Here is a 23,928-nt window from a genome sequence, read left to right on the forward strand (position 1 = left end):
ATCTCGGTAGGAGATGGATAAAGTAATGGGCTCATTTCCCGATAGGTGCACTGCACACTGTCTTGTATGCGTACTCTACATTGCCATAACACTGGTCCAGGATGCGAGTTGAGTGAGTTGGACAGGTGACATACTGTTGCAGAATGGGGAGGTGCGCGGAGTGGGAGAGCGAATTAAAATCCTCAAACACAAATACAGGCAAGACAAAGGAGCTGATCGTGACAAAAGGAAAAGGAGGGCCGAACAGGTCCCCATTAACATCGACAGGACTGAAGTGGAGCGGCTCGAGAGTTTCAAGTTCCTTGGTGTCCACATCACCAACAAACTTTCATGGTCCAAACACACCAAGACAGTTGTGTAGTGGGCACGACAACACCTTTACCCCCTCAGGTGACTGAAAAGATTTGGCATGGGTCCCCAGATCCTCAAAAAGTTCAACAGCTGCACCATCATGACCAATTACATTACGGACTGGTATGGCACCCGCTCAGCTTCTGACCGGAAGGCACTACAGAGGGTAGTGTGTATGGCCCAGTACATCACTGGGGCCAAGCTCCCTGACATCCAGGACCTATATGTGTCACAGCCGTCGTAAGAAGTGGACCAAAATGCAGCGGGAATGTGAATACTCATCTTCTTTAATGAAGGAAAACGTAAACACTTAACAAAACAACAAACATCGACGAGAAACAGTCCTGTCAGGTGCAACAAACACTAAACAGGAAACAACTACCCACAAAACCCATAGAAAAACACCCCTACTAAATAGGACCTTCAATTAGAGGCAACGAGGAACAGCTGCCTCCAATTGAAGGTCAAAACAATAAACTAGACATAGAAAAAAATAGAAAATAGAACATAGAAATACAAAACATAGAACACTACCCAAAAACCCCGACAACACAAAACAAACACACCCCTGCCACGTCCTGACCAAACTACAACAACAAATAACCCCTTTTACTGGTCAGGACGTGACAATATGCTAGGTGGTGTCAGAGGAAGACCCAAAAAATTGTCAAAGACTCCAGTCACCCAAGTCATAGACTGTTCTCTCTGTTACCGCACGGCAAGCGGCACCGGGGCGCCAAGTCTAGGACCAAAAGGCTCCTTAACAGCTTCTACCCCCAAGCCATAAGACTGCTGGACAACTAAATTAATCAAATGGCCACCCGGACTATTTACATTGAATAATATAAAATAATGCAACGAAATTCTAAGAAAATCTTGTCTGCTAAATGAACTAGTGTAGCCCACAGCCATATGGCATAGCCAAATCAGGGCTCAATAACATAAGAACAACTCAAAGTATGCTATTCTGTTCTTCTGAAATAGACTACATTTTCTTCATATCATGTTTCTTTAGACCTGTGTAAAATAAAGAATGGATTTATTGTGATGGTGTAGGCTATATTAAATTGATTTATTAGACTTTTTAAATGTAGATGTTCCAAAGGTCTGCATCAGCAGCTTGTAGGAAATGCATGGGAGCCAGGAGATGCTAAACCTGTTTACGTTAATTAACAGTCAATTACCGTGAGACCGGCAGTTATTTGCTTGACAATCACCGGCCAAAAAAATCCAGCCTTACCTGTGGCTATTTCCAAATACCCCGTTACATGGTATATACGGTAAACCTATGTGAAAAGCATCACTGCACATTATCCTTATGACTGAGCAGAAAAAAGAGCACAGTTAGCAAAGTACCTCACTAGCTATCCAATCACTAAGCCACTAGGCAAGGGAGTTCCTTTTAAATCACAGATGGAATGAGAGAGAAATCCTCCTTCATGCCATTCATAAGATGGCGCTGACAGAGGGCTGCCTCGCTTCTAGTCCTTAGGAAACTTTGCAGTATTTTGTTTTTTTTATGTATTATTTCTTACATTGTTATCCCAGAAAATCTTAAGTGTTATTACATATAGCTGGGAATAACTATTGGATATCAGAGCGACGTCAACTTACCAGCACTACGACCAGGAATATGACTTTCCCGATGCGGATCCTTTGTCTGAACCACCCAGGGCATTTGAACTGATTCCAGAGGCTGACCCAAAACAACGCCACCGGAGAAGAGGCAGACTGAGCAGTCTTCTGGTCAGACTTCAGAGGCGCGCACACCACCCACTGTGAGAGGTGGCAGGTAGCCTAGTGGTTAGGATGTTGGGCCAGTAACCAGAAGGTTGCTGGATCATATCCCTGAGCTGACATGGTACAAATCTATTGTTCTGACCCTGAGCAACGCAGTTAACCCACTGTTCCCCAGGCGCTGTGTGGTGAAGAAGGAGGCTGAAGAAATTTGGCTTGTCACCTAAGACCCACACAACCTTTTACAGATGCACAATTGAGAGCATCGTGTCGGGCTGCATCACCGCATGGTACGGCAACTGCACTGCCCACAACCACAAGGCTTTCCAGAGGGTAGTGCGGTCTGCACAACCTACAGCACCCGATGTCACAGGAAGGCCAAAAAGATCGTCAAGGACAACAACCACCCGAGCCACTGCCTGTTCACCCCGCTACCATCCAGAAGGTGAGGTCAGTACAGGTGCATAAAAGCTGGGGCCGAGAGACTGAAAAACAGCTTCTATCTCAAGGCCACCAGACTGTTAAACAGCCATCACTAAACACAGAGAGGCTGCTGCCTACATACAGACTTGAAATCATTGGCCACTTTAATAAACTGATCACTAGTCACATTAATAATGCCACTTTAATAATGTTTACATTTCTTGCATCACTCATCTCATATGTATATACTGTATTTTATACCATCTATTGCATCTTGCCTATGCCGCTCTGTCATTGCTCATCCATATACAGTTGAAGTCGGAAGTTTACATACACTTAGGTTGGAGTCATTAAAACTCATTTTTCAACCACTCCAGAAATTTCTTGTTAACAAACTATAGTTTTGGCAAGTTGGTTAGGACATCTACTTTGTGCATGACACAAGTCATTTTTACAACAATTGTTTAACTACAGATTATTTCACTTGTAATTCATTGTATCACAATTCCAGTGAATTGGTCAGAAGTTTACATACACTAAGTTGACTGTGCCTTTAAACAGCTTGGAAAATTCCAGAAAATTATGTCTTTAGAAGCTTCTGATAGGCTAATTGACATAATTTGAGTCAATTGGATGTGTACTTGTGGATGTATTTCAAGGACTACCTTCAAACTCAGTGCCTCTTTGCTTGACATCATGTGAAAATCAAAAGAAATCAGCCAAGACCTCAGAAAAAATTGTAGACCTCCACAAGTCTGGTTCATCCTTGGGAGCAATTTTCAAACGCCTGAAGGTACCACGTTCATCTGTACAAACAATAGTACGCAAGTATAAACACCATGGGACCACGCAGCCATCATACCGCTCAGGAAGGAGATGCGTTCTGTCTCCTAGAGATGAACATACTATGGTGTGAAAAGTGCAAATCAATCCCAGAACAACAGCAAAGGACCCTGTGAAGATGCTGGAGGAAACAGGTACAAAAGTATATATATCCACAGTAAAATGAGTCCTATATTGACATAACCTGAAAGGCTGCTCAGCAAGGAAGAAGCCACTGCTCCAAAACCACCATAAAAAAGCCTGACTACGGTTTCCAACTGCACATTGTGACAAAGATTGTATTTTTTGGAGAAATGTCTTCTGGTCAAATGAAACAAAAATAGAACTCTTTGGTCATAATGACCATCTTTATGTTTGGAGGAAAAAGGGAGAGGCTTGCAAGCCGAAGAACACCATCCTAATCGTGAAGCACGGGGGTGGCAGCATCATGTTGTGGGGGTGCTTTGCTGCAAGAGGAACTGGTGCACTTCACAAAATAGATGACATGAGTCAGGAAAATTATGTAGATTTATTGAAGCAACATCTCAAGACATCAGTCAGGAAGTTAAAGCTTGGTCACAAATGGGTCTTCCAAATGGACAATGACCCCAAGCATACTTCCAAAGTTGTGGCAAAATGGCTTAAGGACAACAAAGCCAAGGTATTGGAGTGACCATCACAAAGCCCTGACCTCAATCCTATAGAAAATTTGTGGGCAGATCTGAAAAAGTGTGTGCGAGAAAGGAGGCCTACAAACCTGACTCAGTTACACCAGCTCTGTCAGGAGGAATGGGCCAAAATTCACCCAACTTATTGTGGGAAGCTTGTGGAAGGCTACCCAAAATGTTTGACCCAAGTTAAGCAATATAAAGGCAATGCTACCAAATACTAATTGAGTGTATGTAAACTTCTGACCCACTGGGAATGTGATGAAAGAAATAAAATCTGAAATAAATCATTCTCTCTACATTTTTAAAATAAAGTGGGATCCTAACTGACCTAAAACATGGACATTTTACTTGGATTAAATGTAAGGAATTGTAAAAAACTGAGTTTGAATGTATTTGGCTAAGGTGTAGTTAAACTTCTGACTTCAACTGTATTTATATGTATATATTCTTATTCAATTCCTTTACTTAGATTTGTGTGTATTAGGAAGTTGTTGTGGAATTGTTAGATTACTTGTTAGATATTGCTGCACTGTCGGAACTAGAAGCACAAACACTTTGCTACACTCGCAATAACATCTGCTAACCATGTGCATGTGACCACATTTTTTTAATTTGATTTGAACTGAACTGAATTCAGAGGTCCCTTGATATTTCACTGACCTCGTCTCCCCTCTTTAGGGTGTCCACCCACTCTGCCCAAAATGGGTGAAAACGCGCTTGGTGAGGATATTTCACATCCTTATGTTATAAAATAGACTTTACCAAGACAAATGTAATTCTTCATGTTCTGAATTGTTCAAAGGGGTCTTTCTCTAACATATCATTAACCTTATATAAAAAAGCTGTATTTCGTAGTTTAATACTTCCAATAATAAGCACTGAACTAAGTTGACAGAGCAGTGCAGCTTTATCGCCAAAATGTTTTTTGGGGGGGGATTTGTGGTCATCGTATTCCAAGTTGTTTCTGCGGGTCACAAATAGCAAAATAAGCATGACACAAGCTGAATTAAATGTAAAAGGCTTTGAAAATAAAAATCTTGCGGTATGCTCAGTGCTCCATTGACATTTTACAGAGATACGCTTGTATTTGTGAGAAGTCTTCGAAAAATAACAGGTACTTTGTATTTAATATGAACACCCTATACTAAAATATGAAAATACTCATGTCTCAAAATCCATATCTATCTTACCTCTGTATTGTTTTATGTCCTCCGGATTTGAGAAGAAAGATGACGAGTTCAATGGTAGCCTTAATTCTCCCACAGCATCCAGCCTATTTTCCTGATTTATGACCACTTTTTTTCTCTGGCCTCCATTGATTTAGTCACCCTAATTTTGACCATCCGACAAGGGTAAAAACTTTTGTATTCTGTTAGTCTACACCCCAGGAGGTTGGTGCTACCTTAATTGGGGAGGACGGGCTCGTTGTAATGGCTGGAGCGGAATAAGTGAAATGGTGTTAAATATATCAAACACATGGTTTCCATGTGTTTGATGCCATTCAATTTGCTCTGTTCCATCCATTATTATGAGCTGTCCTCCCCTCAGCAGTCTGCTGGTCTACACCTGTTGTTTAAAATTTTATTCCATTTTTATTTGATATGCTTGCAGCAAGTGACAGAACCCCAGTATGCGGTCCAAAGATGCTCGTCAGTGGGCGATGATCTGTAAGTTCCTCCAGTAAAGATCCTGGTGAAACGGAAACACTCCAAAGATGATGCCTAGTGCTTCTCGTCCTATCTATGCGTTAGTTACTGCTTTGTTCAATGTCCTCGATGCGAAAGCAATCCGCTTCTCTTCACCAGAATACATGATCTGCTCCTGGAATGTCTTGTTCTTGTTTTCAGTCTTTGACATTTTCTCTGAGCTCTTTTTGTTTCTGCAGGCTCCTTTGATGTGGCCCTTTTATCACAGGCTCAGAAATCCATGTCCTTACAGCAGCATGTACACGCCTGATGTCCCACATTACCACAGGGGTTCCCGAGTGGCGCAGCGGTCGAAGACACTGCATCTCAGCATTAGCGGCATCACTACAGACACTCTGGTTCGAATCCAGTCTATATCACAACCGGCCGTGGCTGGGAGTCCCATAGGGCAGTGCCCAGCGTCGTCTGGGTTTGGCCGGTGTAGGCTTTCATTATAAATAAGAATTAGTTCTTAATTAACTGACTTGCCTAGTTAAATATATAGATATAATAATGTGCCTTGATTTCCCTGTCTCTGATTTCAGTTGCAACTCTGTACACTTTTACTGATTAACTTAACTGCTGAGCCTCTTTAGCAGCTAGTTCCATGGACACACTGACTTCAATGGCCTTTGCCAAGGTCAGATTACTTTCAGTCAATAGTCTCTTTTGTATAGCTTCACTCCATAGCCCACATGCTAGTCTGTTTCTAATGGTGTCGTTTAGAACATCATTCAACTCACAGTGCTCTGATAGTTTATTTAATGCAGCAGCAACCATCGTCACTGATTCCCCCTATTCCTGATTTATTCTGTGGAACATAAACCTTTCAGCAATAACTAGTGCTTCTGGTGAAAAGTGTCCTTTCGGTATTGTGCACAAACTGTCATTCTGTTACTGAACTTTGCATCTCTACTGTTCTTCAAGTAAATGTATTTTTGTAAAATGTTCTGTAGAAATTGTTAAAAGTAGCCATTGTCCATAGACTTGTATAGTTTGTTTAACTTTGCAATCACTGGTTTTGGTTGGACATACATTTTAAAGTGAAAAGTATGAGTCTCAGTGTCACTCCGTTATCATGGCATTGCCCAGGATTAAATTGTTTTTATTAACCATGTGTGATAACGCTGTTAGTATGGTAGGCTTTTGATGTTTTCAAAGGTTTTAATTGAGGATGAACATGAGAACAGATGCACTTGCTTAATTATGTTTGTTAATAATTGTGTTTATTGGGGAAGCAGTGTTAAAACCAGGCCAATTTACAGCACAATGAAGACAAGTTTAAAAGCACACCAGCATAGTACATTTCTCAACATGAATAACGCCATAATTTATGCACTATGCAAAATGGTAATGACATTTCTAGTCAATTATCTCCTAGGAGCATATTATTTATTTATATCATATCTAATTACATTTTTGATTGTGGGGAATACTAGATGAGAAGCTTCTCATAAATCATCCTTACTATGTTATAAGACTTTACACAGCTTATTATTCTCTCCCTCCACATTGTAAAAAAGCCAACTTGTCAGGTGCGTCGTAAAAGGTGGACCAAAACGCAGCGGGTATATGAATACTCATCTTCTTTTATTAGAAGAAAAAACAAAACAAAACACTTATACAAAAACAACGACGAAAAACAGTCCTGTAAAGCTCACAGCTATACACGGAACAACTACCCACAAAACCCATGGAAAAAACACCCCTACTAAATAGAACCTTCAATTAGAGGCAACGAGGAACAGCTGCCTCCAATTGAAGGTCAGCCCAATAAACTAAACAGAAATATAAGAACTAGAACAAACATAGAAATATATTAACATAGATCATAACCCAAAAAACCCCGAAACACACAAAACAAACACACCCCTGCCACGTCCTGACCAACTACAATAACAAAATGACCCCCAAAGGTGCAGACACCGAATGCACCTTAACCATAAGACAAACAAAAACCCCACAACAAAAAACACAAAACTACAGGGAGGGGAGGGTGGCCACCATCACCAACGGTTCCTGTGCAAACACCCCCCCTTCCCCAATACTCCCCCCTATGGAGGTGGCTCTAGTTCTGGCCCTAGTCCCCAACCTAACCTGTCCACCCCCGCTGAAGGCTCAGGGCTAAGGCACGTCGCTGGAGACCTCGGGCTGAGGCGCGTCTCTGGTGACCTCGGGCTGAGGCGCGACTCTGGCTGCGCCGGTTCCGGACTGGAGGGCGACTCTGCCTGCGCCGGTTCCGGACTGGAGGGCGACTCTGCCTGCGCCGGTTCCGGACTGGAGGGCGACTCTGCCGGTTCCGGACTGTGGGCCATCGCCGGAAGCACTAGACGGGGCACTGTCACCGGAAGCTTTAGATGGGGCACTGTCGCCGGAAGCTCTAGACGGGGCACTGTCGCACGATGCTCTAGACAGGGACTGCGCACTAAAGGCCTGGTGCGTGGGGCTGGCTTTGGAGGCGCCAGACTAGGGACACTCACCACAGGGCTAGTGCGAGGAGCAGGAACAGGACGTACTGGACTGGAAAGGTGCACTAAAGGCCTGGTGCGTAGGGCTGGCTTTGGAGGCGCCAGACTAGGGACACGCACCTCAGTGCTAGTGCGAGGAGCAGGAACAGGATACACCGGGTCTTGAACACGCACTGGAGGTCTGGAGCGCACAGCCTGCACAACCCGTCCTGGCTGGATTGTTTCTGTAGCCCGGCACGGGCGGAGTGCTGGCACAGGGCGAACTGGGCTGTGCTGAGGCAAGATGGCTGCCGTGCGTAGAGCAGGCGCAGGGTAGCCTGGGCCCAGGAGACGCACTGGTGGCCAGATATATTGTGCAAGCATACTTCTCCCTGGCTGAATGCCCACTCTAGCACGGCACCTGCGGGGGACTGGTATCACCCGTACCGGACTGTGCGTGCGGATGGGCGAGACCGTGCGCACTTCCGCATAGCACGGTGCTCTCTTGATCCGTCGCTCCCTGTAATACGCACCATCCTGACTCTGCCCAACTCCCCGTGAGCCCCCCCCAAAAAATGTTGGGGCTGCCTCTCGCACTTGCCACTCGGCGTGTATAACGCCTCATAATGGTGGCGCTCCACCTTGGCTGCCTCCAGCACCTCCATAGGGCATCTGTACTCCCCAGCCTGGTGCCATAGTCCTGCCCCGTCCAAAATTTCCTCCCATGTCCACGACTCCAGATACCTTTCTCGCTGCTCCCTCTTCCGTTGCTTGGTCCTTGGTTGGTGGGTAGTTCTGTCAGGTGCGTCGTAGAAAGTGGACCAAGGCGCAGCGGGTATCGTGCTCATCTTCTTTTATTTATATAAGTGAACACTTAAACAAAATAAATCGACATCAACTAACAGTTCCGTAAGGACACAAGGACTATACGAAAAACAACTACCCACAAACACAAGAGAAAATAAACCCACTTAAATATGGCCTCCAATTAGAAGCAACGACAACCAGCTGCTTCTAATTGGAGGGCGTTCCCAAAACTAACATAGAAATAGAAAAACTAGAAAACCCACATAGAAATAGAAAACATAGAACATACACCAAAAACCCCGAAACACACAAAACAAACACCCCCTGCCACGCCCTGACCAAACTACAATAACAAATAACCCCTTTTACTGGTCAGGACGTGACACAACTTAACCAACTGCTTAATCAGCGTAATTTTGCGAGTTGAGTGGACTTCAGAAGGACAATAATTTGAGATAATGTGTTAGTGTCAACAAACTCCGCTCAAAATCAGCTGAATTTAAACAAGCTTGTTGAGTGAAATTAGAAATTCATGTTTGCTTAAAACAACTCAACCTTTTCCACTACGATTAAGGTAGTGGAAAAGCAATATTCTCTACCTTGGCAGTCATTCTGAATGCAGGTTGCAGGTGATTAAAAAAGTTGGATATCCACTCTGTAGCTGAATTCCAATCGGAAATACACATCACTTTGCAAGCAAGCATAATGCGATTTCTAAACCAACAGTTTCAACCCACTGTGTTAGGGTGTAACTCTCAAAGAAAAGCCTTATGATAAATGTAATGTCATAAAGTGTTTATCTTTAAAGATAACATCTTCACTTAGGCCAGGCCTGGGCAATTATTTTCCATGGTGGGCCACATTAGAATATATTTTTGCCATTGCGGGCCAGAATCATATAACCGGATTATACATCATGTGTATGACTGTGTTGACAGATATATCTACTGTAAATCACCTCCAGATATGCTACTTATTATACTTTTTTAACATGCACAGAAATAAACCACATCCATGTTCTCCTTTTGGTAGATATTTTCATTATTAAACATGCAATGAACTACACACGGGGAAAAGTACACTGTGCATTCAGCACCACGGACAGAACCCTTGTTAACGGGTATGCACAACAACACAAGAAAGAGAGAGACCACAACATTACCTTTAAAGTACTCAATCAGTGTGGGGAGTGAAGTCTCTGATGTGCATTGACTAGAGCAGTGAAGTCAGGTATAGTTTCTGACGTCGGTATGCGTAGGATTGCTGAGAGATGATCTGTGCCTTGACTTGTTATATTTCATCACTGAAAATGTATGTTCACATACATAGGTTGACCCAAACAGTACAAACATCTTCTGAGCATGACTCCTAATCTTTGGAAAGTTTTGTTCATCGAGAGATGAATAGAACCTCGTCAGTGACATTGTTTTGAATAGTTCTCCAATCACTGCATCAGACTGAAGATCGATAAGCTCAAGTTGCAGGTCAGTGGGAGCGTTATCCACATTGAAGGTGAAAGGAGAGGAAACCAACAGCATGTAATTTTCCAATACTGAGAAAACTCACCGTTCAAAGCACGCAGCAGCGACGTATACTTCTCCCGCTGGTCATCTGATAGGGAACAGACTAGTAGTGTCGGAAGGTGGGTGAGATTGTTGGCTTCTACTTGGTGGGTCAGGAGTAGTAATTTTCCCTTGAAGGCTTTGACAAGGCTGTGCAAAATGGCCCTTCCCTTGTAGTTCGGAATTCAGTTTATTTCCAGGGTGAAGGCAGAAACAGCCAACCATTCTTTATCTTGCAGTTGAGGGAAATCCACATATTTTCCTTTCATTTGCAAAAACTCAGCAATCTCCGACTTCAGGTCCCACAACTTTTCAAGCGCCTTCCCCAAACTCAGCCATCTTACATTTGTGTGGTAGGGGAGATCTGCTGTCATGATTATCGTCGGTAAAGGAGGACCAAAATGCAGCAGGACTGTGTTTGTTCATTTTGAACATTTATTAACTCAAAATGAACACAAAACAACAAAACAAACTCACGATCACCGAACAGTCTTCTCAGGCTCACATACGCTAGACAAGAACAATCTCCCACAAAACCTACACCAAACAATTACCCATATATAGGACTCTCAATCAGAGGCAACGAGGAAACACCTGCCTCCAATTGAGAGTCCCAAACCCAATCAACCTAACATAGAAATACATAAACCAGACTACACATAGCAATACATCAACATAGACCATAACTCAAAACCCGGAAATAATAAATCAAACGCCCTCCTAACTAACACACCACCCCGAACCACATAAAACAAATACCCTCTGCCACGTCCTGGCCAAACTACAATAACAATTAACCCTTATACTGGCCAGGACGTGACATCTGCATGACCCGACTCTGTCTCTTCCAACAGTGAGACAAACTGTCTGTGGTTTAAAGATTTTGCTCTTATGAGGTTTACCACTTTAGTGACTGTTATCCACAACATGGCTCATTTTCAAGTTGCAGTCCACATATAGCCCCCAGGCCAACCTTTGCCCAGTGTTGACTTAAGCACTCACTTGGTGACAGCTGAATTACTAAAATACAACGAATACAACAATGCTGTCTCTGTCACTAACAAATACAGTCATGGGTGGTAACTACAATTCACTGGAAAGGCACTCTGGGAAATATGCAAATAAGGTAGAATACATTCTCAAGTTGAATTGTATGTTCACTCAACCTAAAATTCAAAGTTGAGTGAACATACAATTTAACTTGAAAATGTATGTTGGGTCAGCTATATTCCCAAATGTTGTGCCAACTCACAATCCTGTTGCAGCTCGTTGCATTACAATCGTATGTTGAATCAACTTCAAAGCTATTTCATTGAGCAAACCCACAATCATATTGTACGTTGAATCAACATGTTTATTTTTAATTCTTCTTCTTTTTTTTTTTTTACAGTGCATCCCTCTCTTCTTTCCTTTTATTGTGAGACCCAGGCTACTGAGGAGTTCATCTTTCTCTCATTCCCCCAACCCTCCTTTTATCCCTCCCTCCATCCTTCATTGTGAGCCCCAGACCCAGGCCACTGGGGGGGGGGGGGGGGGGTTCATCGAGCTAATTACCCACGGGTCTCCGGTGCATCTGCACCCTGGCCACATTGCTCGGCAACAACACACACACACAGAGGAAGAGAGAGTGAGGCTGGAGGAGAGAAAGAGAGGGAGAGGCTGTCTGGAGGAGCGAGAGGGATAACAGGAGGAATAAAGAGGAGGACAGTGCGCCTCACTTAAAGGCTTTTATGCTCAGTGAGGTGAAAGTAAAATGGCTACTGACCCCTGCTGTGTCACTGTTTAGCGGTCGACATTAGAAGTGTCAAAGTGTATTTTGGCTAGACACACAGCTAGAATCCACACAGCTAGAATCCAGTTTCGACCACTATGGTAATAAATGGCTTTGGTTTTCATCTATATTTAGCATTTATTTTGGTTTGTTTGTGAGGATTTCATATGATTTGAATGTAGCATGCCTCAAGGTATTCCACTGCATCCACCAAGGATATCCCAGCATCACACAATCATTGACAAGAATAATCAAAACAAATTGAATATGCAAACCTCTAGGTATGTAAATATACAAACCGCTGCTGATTCACCAGCTGTCAGTTGACAATGACACAACCCAAGGTCAGAGAGGTGAGATCATAAAGGCAAACACACACAAACAAACACACTTGTTTTTCTATCCTCATGGTGACTTAAAATTGATTTCCATTCAAAACCCTATTTTCCCTAACCCCTAAACCTTAACCCTAACCTTAACCTGTGACCCGTGACCCTAACTCCTAAACCTAACCCCTTACCTTAACCATAATTGTAACCCTAATTGTAACCCTAAACCTAACCCCTAAGCTTAAAATAGCCTTTGTACTCATGGAGATGTGGGAAATGTTCTCTTTCAAGGACAGTAAACATATGAATCTATGTATACTATCAAGGTGCAGTTCAAACTTACACCAGGTAGATGTGTGCTTGTAACTAACACAAAACACGACACCTGCGATCTATTCTCTTTTGGCGGGAGCCATCAGCCCAATCGGCAGCCTAGCTGATCATGACCTGTATGGGTTATACTTTACAATACAGAGACAATATTCCATAGTAATAAAAGCTGTATATTCCAATGTAATAACATGGATATTAGGTAGATTATCCGTATGGAATAAGGCCTATAAAATGGGACACCTTGTGAAGCCAAAAGGTCGGCTGCACGTCTGTTCCCGGTCAAGGTCACCCTGTCCACTGCCATGCCACATGTCCTGCTAGCTATTAGTCCATCAGGACCACTCCTTTATTGCCCACGCTATAGGGAGACAGCCAAGCTCACTGCTGACACTACAGATCCAGGGATACATAATACAATCACAGACAGCACAGCGATCACACACTAAATACTGCTGGGGGGTTACTGCACCTAGTACCTAACGAAGGTACAGAGACAGAGTTAGGAGAGAGAGAGCAAGAGAGAGAGCGAGAGGTATCCTCTGAAAATGTAAAGAAGTAAAGGTAAAATAAAGGAGGGTGAATATTCAACATTAAACACGCATAGACTGTAAAGTTGCCAATAGTGCATTGTCACATCTTCACGTTTGTTTTGTGCTTGACCTTACCTCGTACGTCTGCAGAGAAACGGGCTGAATGTCTGGAGACAAAGAGCTTGAGTTCCTGGTCTAGGTTACAGTCGATGAGGTTGGTGTCCCATGAGCGAATCCCTGCACAGAAAACAAAACAAAATGATTGAGGAACAGAAAGACATCAGTGCAAAAACCCACTTCTTCTATCACTAGGCAAGTCAGGCAGAAGCTGGCACACTATGAATATTCCCCATACATGTTGCATCAAGGGCCTTCCCAGCTAGCACATAACATTGTGAGAACCATATGTTTCTTAGAGCTTGGTGAGAGCGTGGTTGTCCTATGGTTAATTTGCATACAACCTTCCCATAGCGTTCTGGGAATGCTGCAGGATACCCAGCTAGCACAAAATGTTCGGAGAACCATATGTTTCTTAACCTGTTAGGGCTAGGGGGCAGTATTTACACGACCGGATAAAAAACGTACCGATTTAATCTGGTTACTACTCCTGCCCAGTAACTAGAATATGCATATAATTATTGGCTTTGGATAGAAAACACCCTAAAGTTTCTAAAACTGTTTGAATGGTGTCTGTGAGTATAACAGAACTCATATGGCAGGCAAAAACCTGAGAAGATTTCATGCAGGAAGTGGCCTGTCTGACAAGGTGTTGTTGTTCTTGCCTCTGTTTATTGAAGACTGAGGATCTTAGCTGTAACGTGACACTTCCTACGGCTCCCATAGGCTCTCAGAGCCCGGGAAAAAGCTGAACGATATCGAGGCAGCCTCTGTCTGAAACACATTATCGCCTTTGACAAGTGGCCGATCAGAGGACAAAGGGCTTAGGCGCGTGCCCGAGTCGACCCCATGTTTTATTTTCTTTCGTCTGTTTACCTAATTGCAGAATCCCGGTCGGAATATTATCGCTTTTTTACGAGAAAAATTGCATAAAAATTGATTTTAAACAGCGGTTGACATGCTTCGAAGTACGGTAATGAAATATTTAGAAATCTTTTGTCACGAAATGCGCCGTGCGCGTGACCCTTATTTACCATTCGGATAGTGTCTTGAACGCACGAACAAAACGCTGCTGTTGGAACATAACTATGGATTATTTTGGACCAAACCAACATTTGTTATTGAAGTAGAAGTCCTGGGAGTGCATTCTGACGAAGAACACCAAAGGTAATCAAACTTTTCTAATAGTAAATCGGAGTTTGGTGAAGGCTAAACTTGCTGGGTGTCTAAATAGCTAGCCCTGTGATGCCGGGCTATCTACTTAGAATATTGCAAAATGTGCTTTCACCGAAAAGCTATTTTAAAATCGGACATATCGAGTGCATAGAGGAGTTCTGTATCTATAATTCTTAAAATAATTGTTATGCTTTTTGTGAACGTTTATCGTGAGTAATTTAGTAAATTGTTAGTAAATTCGCCGGAAGTTTGCGGGGGGTATGCTAGTTCTGAACGTCACATGCTAATGTAAAAAGCTGTTTTTGATATAAATATGAACTTGATTGAACAAAACATGCATGTATTGTATAACATAATGTCCTAGGTGTGTCATCTGATGAAGATCATCAAAGGTTAGTGCTGCATTTAGCTGTCTTCTGGGTTTTTGTGACATTATATGCTAGCTTGAAAAATGGGTGTCTGATTATTTCTGGCTGGGTACTCTGCTGACATAATCTAATGTTTTGCTTTCGTTGTAAAGCCTTTTTGAAATCGGACAGTGTGGTTAGATTAACGAGAGTCTTGTCTTTAAAATGCTGTAAAATAGTCATATGTTTGAGAAATTGAAGTAATAGCATTTCTAAGGTATTTGAATATCGCGCCACAGGATTCCACTGGCTGTTACGTAGGTGGGACGATTTGGTGCCACCTACCCTAGAGAGGTTAAGTGGGAATTTCAGTACTTCAGCATAACGTTTCCTACAGGTTTCCTCATGGTTCTATTTAAAGTCATGTTCTCAGAATGTTCAGAGAATGTTAAGAAACAATGTTTCCTCATGGTTTTATTTAAATTAATGTTCTTAGAACATTAAGATAACGTTCCATAAAAAACACAAGAAAACATTAGTAATGTTCAAAGAACATTCTAAAAATGTTATTTAAAAACATTTACATTCCGTTCTCAGCATCAACAAAACTCTGTCTATCCTCTATCTTGTTATGTGTGCAGAGGCTGTGCGCACTAATTGGCCCATCGTGATCTTAATGAGCACTTGTTTCCTTTGAAATAGGGTCTGTTTGAATAGACTAAAATGAACAGCTATGTATGAGTTAAAACAACATGTCATGCTAGCTCCATCAGTGGACTAATTCCATTGATAGAGAACAGGAGATCATAGATTTCAATCTCACTGACGTCATGTCACAATAAAAAAGAAATGTGTTTGCATGATTAGTGCCTATGGATATGAATTTTCATATGTCCTATCTGTGCCTGGAGTTCAAAACAGTTAACCTAAGCTAGCAGTGTTATTGAAAGACTCATTGAAACATGTTCTCAGAACATTATTGAATTACCTTCAAAAAACTTATCATTTCTGTTCTCAGAAGGAAAATAAAACCTCACAGGAAAGTAAAATATTCTCAGAACCTCCCTTGCTTTGGTCTGCAGTCGTGATTATTTTGGATTTGAACGTCTTTTGATGCAGGTGTAGCTGTATATTGGTCTAGGCATAATGATGTTTGAGGCAGGATATACAGTGCCTTCAGAAAGTATTCAGAACCCATTACTTTTTCCACATTTTGTTATGTTGCAGCCTTATTCTAAAATAGATTTGTTTTTCCAGCAATCTACACACAATACCCCATAATGACAAAGCAAAAACGTTTTTTTTTTATGTTTGCAAATTTATTAAAAATAAAAAACATAATTACCTTGTTTATTTGCAATGTAAAATTAACATTCCCAGAACAGGCTAAATATTCACTTCTGTTCTCAGAACGTTGAAAAAACATTCCGTTTTACCGGTCAGGAAACTTATGGCTTCATTCCCAGAACCAATAGGAAACCAAAAATGTACATTCCCACAACTTCCAAGGAACCAACTGTGTTAGCTGGGTTGGCAACAGGTCCAGTTTTGTTCAATTTATAAGTCTCAAAGTTGTCACCAGCATCTATTAAACATTGGTCTCACTCGTCCTGGAAAACCAAAAATGTACATTCCCACAACTTCTAAGGAACCAAATGTGTTAGCTGGGTTGGCAACAGGTCCAGATTTGTTCAATTTATAAGTTTCAATGTTGTCACCAGCATCTATTAAACATTGGTCTCACTCTTCCAGTTCATTGGGTCTGTCCTGGAATTCAAATATACCATTTGGCATGAGAGAGGAAATCTATAAATGGAAATATCTATAAAGTGTTTTAACTTCAGTTTGCCAGGTGCTGTGGGTGGTGCTGCTGGCCAAGGCTGAGTCATGATAACCAGGGGTATGTTGTTGTTTATCAGCTCTCCTTGGCACTGCTGCTTATATATATATATATATAGCATTCTGCAGTGATACGCCATACCATCTTGTTTGCTCTTAGTGGGACTATCATTTGTTTTTCAACAGGACAATGACCCAACACACCTCTTGGCAGTAACAACATTGACCCCAAAGTGCAGATAACAACCAGTAGGCCTAAAGGACAAAATAAGGTGCAACGTATTGACGAGCAGTCTGGACACGGTCAGGGCCTGGGATAACATCATGGAGGTGATTAAGTCACAAACAGTAGAAAACCAAAGGGTGAAGCATGGTCAGTGCTGATTGATTCATCAGGAGAGAAAATGACCTCCTAGAAGATGACGAAGTATTACTGGAACAGCATGATGCAGCTGTGTCCAATTCCTGATTGATATCTGACATGACCCATTCAAACCAGACATTCAACAACACATGCAACAACCTAAGTACGTTTTTTTTCGATGAAGTTCCTTTTCACATAATAGGCTACGCAACCAAACATAATAATAATAAATAAATAAATATAATAATAGGTTTCAAAACAAATGTCTAGTTTTCCCTTTAAAATCCCCTAGGGAATTAATGTAAAGCATGCATTCTTGGCAAAGGCATATGAACAGATTTGCCATCGTAATGAATAAATAACTCTTCAAAATATAGGCCCCATCTACTAAGCATAACCAACAATTTAGTGAATATGGCCTAAAATATGAACCTGTCAGATTCCATCATATGTTGTTTTTATAATCCATGCAATTCTGTTAATAGTGTTATTATACTGTAAACAATAAAATGCAGGAGAAAACCATAGCATTCATTTTCATTGGAGTGCAGTAGGCCTCAGCAGGTTTTTCAATGTTCCACAAGTTTACGAAACATGGCGCTGTAATCCGCCCACACATTTTTTCTTCCGCCACAGTTTCTTCTTGTCATGCCAACCTGTATGACCACCCAGGACCCACCCAATGCTGACAGACGACACAAGCACCGTCATTCCCAAACGCCTTTATGTTTATGTTTGAATAGTGCTCCCTACGGCTTTCCGTAGGGACCGCAGTGCGGAGTGGGCCACGCCTACATGCCGGTGTCGGATGAGAGAGACCATGATACAGGAATGAGAAAGCAAGGATGAGGAATGGGATGGGTACTGTTAGGGCGGGCACGGTGGATGATTTAAGATGCAGCAGCAATAGGAGTGTTATCACGCATGTACATAAAGCAACATCATGTTGAAAATATGGAACTATTGGAGTGCGCGCACCTGCCAATAAGTAGACTAACCTACACCCTCCTTTGTTGTTCTTTTGACAAAATGTGACACAGTGGAACAAAAGCTGTCTCAGTAAGTGCGAATACAAAGTGTAGCAACGCTATATAACACCAAAAATATATACATTTTTTATGGTTTAGGTGTGGGTAAAGGGCACAATATAGACTCGAGCCCCTCTATAACAGTAGGCCTATGAATACATTTCCGACAACTAAACAACGGATGCACTAAACCAAAACATGAAAAATGTATTGACGCAGGTGGTCTATATCCTGGCCCTGATCCGCATCACATCCCGAAGAAAAGAAAAAACATGTCTTATTGACGCACAATAAGAATGCTGAATCATTCCCGAATCCCGACAGCTTTTCCACGTGGGTGACTGATTTAAAGTAACACTGCAGAAGATATTGTGTTATAGAAAGGTAGGCTTTACCTTTCCATAACATAATATATTCTGTCCTATAGAAATTGTGTATGGAGGAAGGTAAGGAGGAAAGGGTGTTGAGGTGTGGACCGATGCCATCTGTTTGATTTGCGCTAACCACAGATTTGCAGATACCACACTGGGATGGGCCGTGCGCGCAGCATGCAATATCACATCACTAACAACAACACAATCATTTTCACGTTTTTCTGGTTGCCCGAGAGCTTCATTGCCAATAATGCCAATGGAAGTAGATGTATCCAAAATTAGATAGTGTTATGCGTAAAGTAACCTAAGTTACAAAAACATGGATCCAGACTTGGCGCATGATGTAGACCTAGGCCAGTTCTTCTCACAATATTCCAAATAAGATAGAGTATAGTTGTAGCCTATGACAAAGCATTCAGCACATAGTGTTGTTGCTGCCGCTACCATCATGGGCTAGCCTACACCACATCCTCAAAATGGTAATAGGATATCGCATCCCTCAATCTTCTTACCTTTTTCTATATCGGCAATGGCACACTTCAAGTGATCCTCCGTGACCATTTCCCCAATAACCACAAGCAGGTAAAATTTGTTGTCAACAAAACGGTGCGAGAGACTCGCGGACATCGGGGATGCCATAACGTTGCTAGAGCTGCTTAAAGTCTCAATATCTGCGGACTGCACAAGCGTCGCCATCCTCGCATTCACACCAGGCAGCACACACCCCTGTCCGGCTACGGAGTTGAGTGATCGTCACCAGACTTACAGTGCGCGGTGAAAGGAGTGGTCCTGCTTTTATACCCCTAGACATTGTGTCATGATTTGCAACCGGGGGAGGAGAGGGACACGAGAAATCGGTGCTCTGGTGCGCTCGTGCTCCCATCCACAGCGAATCAAACTATGGGATCAATATCATGCCAAATGTAAATCACTTTCCACAAATGTAAATCACTTTCCATAAATGTAAATCACCAATCCATAAATGTAAATCACTTTCCGCAAATGTAAATCATCAATCCAAAAATGTAAATCTCTTTCCACAAATGCAATTCGCTATCCACAAACAAACACCTTTTTAGTTGTATTTGTAAATCGATATATTGCATTATTTTTTTTACAACTGCATATATGCCGTTCATTTCCAAGTGCCTTAATTAAGTCAAATGACCTATTGTATTTGGCGCATGTGACAAATAACATTTTATTTTATTTGATAATATCACGGCATTCCCTAGTATTCCCTTAATTACATTCTCCAGCTCCCCTCTTTGTTGCTCATTGTGACTCCCCAGTTGTTGATATGGTAAGATACATAACAAAAACAGATCTGTGAATATTAATTAGAACAAATCCTATCTTTGTCTGTCTGACAATTATGTAAAAAAAAAAAGCTTTTGACATGAATGGATTATTCAAAAGAAAAGGACATGAAAGCCAGACAGATACACTCAGAAAAAAAGGTGCTAAGCATAACCATACAGGGTTCTTCGGTTTGTCCTCATAGGGGAACCTTTTTTGGTGCTGGGTAGAACCCTTTACAGAGGGTCCAATCTAGACCCCTCTAGTAGGGTTCTTAGAGAATCCCCTGTGTATGGTTTTACCTAGAACCCACTATGAAGGGTTCTGCCTAAAACCCTCTATGAAGGGTTCTACCAAGAAACATTTGATCATCTAAAGGTACTTCATAGAACCGTCTATGAAGGTGCGGTACCAAGAACCCTTTTATCTTTGGAGGGTTCTTCCTAGAACCCTCAATGAACAATTTCACCAGCCTTATTAGTCTTTATAATTGTATTATTTATGACAATACATTACATACATCATAAGGCTTTTCTTTGTGGACCTAGTTCTCCTGATTTAAAAGCCACATCAGGCCAGCAAACCACATTATATTGGCAGGCAAAGTGATGTGTAAGTCCTATTGAAATACAACCAGAATTAGGATGTCTAACAAGTAGCATTGTTAATCACCACACAACCTGCATAAAAAATGACTGCCTGAGTAAGGAAGATGAAATATTGAGACTACCTCAATCATCTAAAGTGGAACAATCATCACAGTAACGGGTGCATTAAATCCAACATATTAGATTAGTTTAGAAAACTACGTTATTTATTTAGTCGCACTTACTGGTCAAAATTATTATAGATGACATCGCACATGCCGCAGTACATGCACAGTGTAGCCTTTTTGTCTTTTACTGAAACCAATACAAAACCATTCAGGTGGTTGTTTGACAAAATTAAGCTTCGGACATCCTTGATCACATGCTTCTGATAAAGTGATACAAGCATCGGCACACTGCTTCAAAGTAAACTGCTTATCGATTTCGACGCATGCCTCGGAGCTCCAGTATCAAATGTATAGGAATTACACATCACTTTGCAAATCAGCATAACGTGACTTGCAGGTAGGGTTGCAAAATTCTAATAAATTGCCCAAGCGTCCTAGAAATCCCAGTTGGAAGATTCCCAGAAATCTATCAACCAGGATGTTTTGAAAATCTTGGAATTTGGGGAAAATGAACAGAATTCTGCAACCCAACTCACAGACCTGATGTGGCATGTAAACTATGAGTTTCAGGCCACTCTATTAGGGTAAAGCTAGGCATCAAAATAAGGCCTTATGAGATATGTAATGTATTGTCATAAAGAATTTAATTATAATGATAACATCCATCTAGGAACTCACTCGGTGAAGGCTACATGGCTGAAACTAAACAAATTTGACAACCATGTCTCTGTCACTAACAAATACAGTCATGGGTGGAAACCAGGGGCGCAACTGTGCTTTTAGAAGTTGGGGGGGACTTAACTTTTTATATATATATATATATATATATATATATATATATATATAATATATATATTTATTTTATCCAGTTGGATAAACACTCCAAACAGCCTACCCGACCGCTTGGAGGCATCCGCTTGGTCCTAAAGCACACCTTTGCCTCGTTTCATATCACTTTCCAATGATAAAACTGGGGCGGACAAAAATGCAATTTCAGTGAAAGTTGGTGGTAACTACAATTCACTCTAAAAAGACAAGGCACACAGTATATATTGGAGGCGTGGCTTAGTGGGGGCATAATTGTTAAATTTTTTTTACAGCTGATACCTCTCAAATTTGAAACCACTGTGACACTATCAGTTTGAGTAATGACTACAGAATCACTTTAAATAAATGTACCCAGATATATTAAGTGTGATTAGATAGGTCTCACTTGTTAAAGGCCACAGAACTGACAAAGTATGAATTCAACAACCATGTCTCTGTCACTAACAAATACAGTCATGGGTGGTAACTCTACAATTCAATCGAAAAGGCAAGGCACACTGGGAAATTATTGCATGCGTGGCTTAGTGGGGTCGTTAAATTTACATATACCTTACTCTAAAAAACATTTGTATTACTCATGTTAAGGTAGTACTGCTCCCTTCAGCTTTATACGTTTCTTAACAGATTTTTTTTTTTGGTAATCGCTTTCATCAAAATGTTTGAGTAGCCAGAACTTACTTGGTTTTACAGTGAATTAAGATGATGAGAAGTCAATTGGTCACCGCCTTTCAAAGTGTGTTGCATTATTGGGATAAAAATGGTCCAACTTGCACCTACATGTCGAGTGCATGAACTTTATCAAAAATCATGTGATCAAAGGTAATTAAGTTTTGACTGCAGTCAACTGCAAGTTTCTGCAGTTGCTCTTCTCCATGTTCATTCTGCACCCATCACCTGCATTGTGGGCGGCTCTATTGTCATCCAATCATTAGGGTATTTTTAATTGACCCACACAAACGTGACCAAAGACGTGTTTCAAACAGGAACCAACTTTACCGCAACTCATGTATACAGTGGATATGTACAAATGAATGTGGTATTTGAGGCTCTCTTTCACCAATTGATTGTACAATGTACACACACACACACACACACTTAAACGGAGTGTACAAAACATTAAGAACACATACTCTATCCATGACATAAACCCTATTCGGACAAAATTAGTTTTACTGGGGGAGGTGGAGTAATGTAATTACGCGCACTAGCACAAAACACCACATCTGTAATTTTCATCCCGTCCGAATCTGTCATGTCAGTAATTTTTACATGGCAGGAAAGTAACAATTCCAGCCAGAATGACCTACTGTTTTTTAGGGCAAAGTAGTCCCATGTGAATTGACATTTCTGTGTTTTGAGAGAAATGTCTGAGTTTGGCAGGTGTTGCTCGCGATTTGAGCAAGAAAGCAATAACTGATTCGATATATTGAACAAAGTGCTGTGCATGACCAATATATAGTATGAAGGGCCTACTTGTATCAACTTTCACAGTGAATGCTTTGTTTGTACGTTTTTTGCGAATGAATTCACATCAAATGCATCATAAAAAAAATATTGCGCCTATTTAATGCAACCCTTGCTGTTAATAGATCGCGAAGCCGCATACAACTGAGCTAAACGTTTGGAAATGTCAAGTTCACTTTCTCATCCATAGCTTAAAAGGAGAACACATTAATGATAGTTACTACATGACAGTTCTTATACCCAAACCAAAGAAGGACTCTCTTTACTCTGACAATTGGAGACCAATCACGTTGTTGGCAACTGGCTATAAGTCACTAGCCAATGTCTATGCTAATAGGCTGAAAACAGGTTACAGTGAGTTCATAGAAGATGGCTTTACATTGTTTTACTTTTTTTTTACACTTTAGAGCACAACTTTTTATTTAGATCTCTCTCTACTTTTGGGTGCGGGGAGAATTTCTGTAAAGTGATAAGGATGATGTATATTGATACTAGCAGTTTGGTGGTAGATAGAACATCCCCTCGTTTCTCTATTACTGTCACGTTTGTGTGTAGGAATGGACCAAGGCGCAGCGTGAATATCGTTCCACATATTTTATTATAATGTGAAACTATGCAAGACATACAAATAACCATAAACAAAACGTGACAAAGACGTGCTACATGCACTAACTCAAAATAATCTCCAACAAAACAAAGGTGTGAAAAAAAACTACTTAAATATGATCCCCAATTAGAGACAACGATGACCAGCTGCCTCTAATTGGGGATCATCCAAAAACCCCAACATAGAAAAAGAGAAACTAGACCCAAACAACATAGAAACATTAAACTAGAATAAACCCCCCAGTCACACCCTGACCTACTCTACCATAGAAAATAAGAGCACTCAATGGTCAGTACGTGACA

General features: G+C 41.4%; 1 protein-coding gene across 1 annotated transcript in view; it reads right to left on the minus strand.

Annotated features, from left to right (window-relative positions):
- LOC115203854 (microtubule-associated protein 1B) overlaps positions 1-19,800 on the minus strand; it is a 57,110-nt gene extending 37,310 nt beyond the window's left edge. Inside the window, exons 1-2 of the mRNA XM_029768902.1 lie at positions 19,226-19,800; positions 13,604-13,705 (exon numbers count right to left, since the gene is read on the minus strand). Of these exons, the coding sequence (XP_029624762.1) occupies positions 13,604-13,705; positions 19,226-19,409 (286 nt within the window). The 5' untranslated portion in view covers positions 19,410-19,800. The remainder of the gene's footprint in view (positions 1-13,603; positions 13,706-19,225) is intronic.
- Positions 19,801-23,928: the final 4,128 nt, after the last annotated feature.

This window comes from Salmo trutta, chromosome 12 (assembly GCF_901001165.1).
Source record: "Salmo trutta chromosome 12, fSalTru1.1, whole genome shotgun sequence".
NCBI classification, from domain to species: domain Eukaryota; kingdom Metazoa; phylum Chordata; class Actinopteri; order Salmoniformes; family Salmonidae; genus Salmo; species Salmo trutta.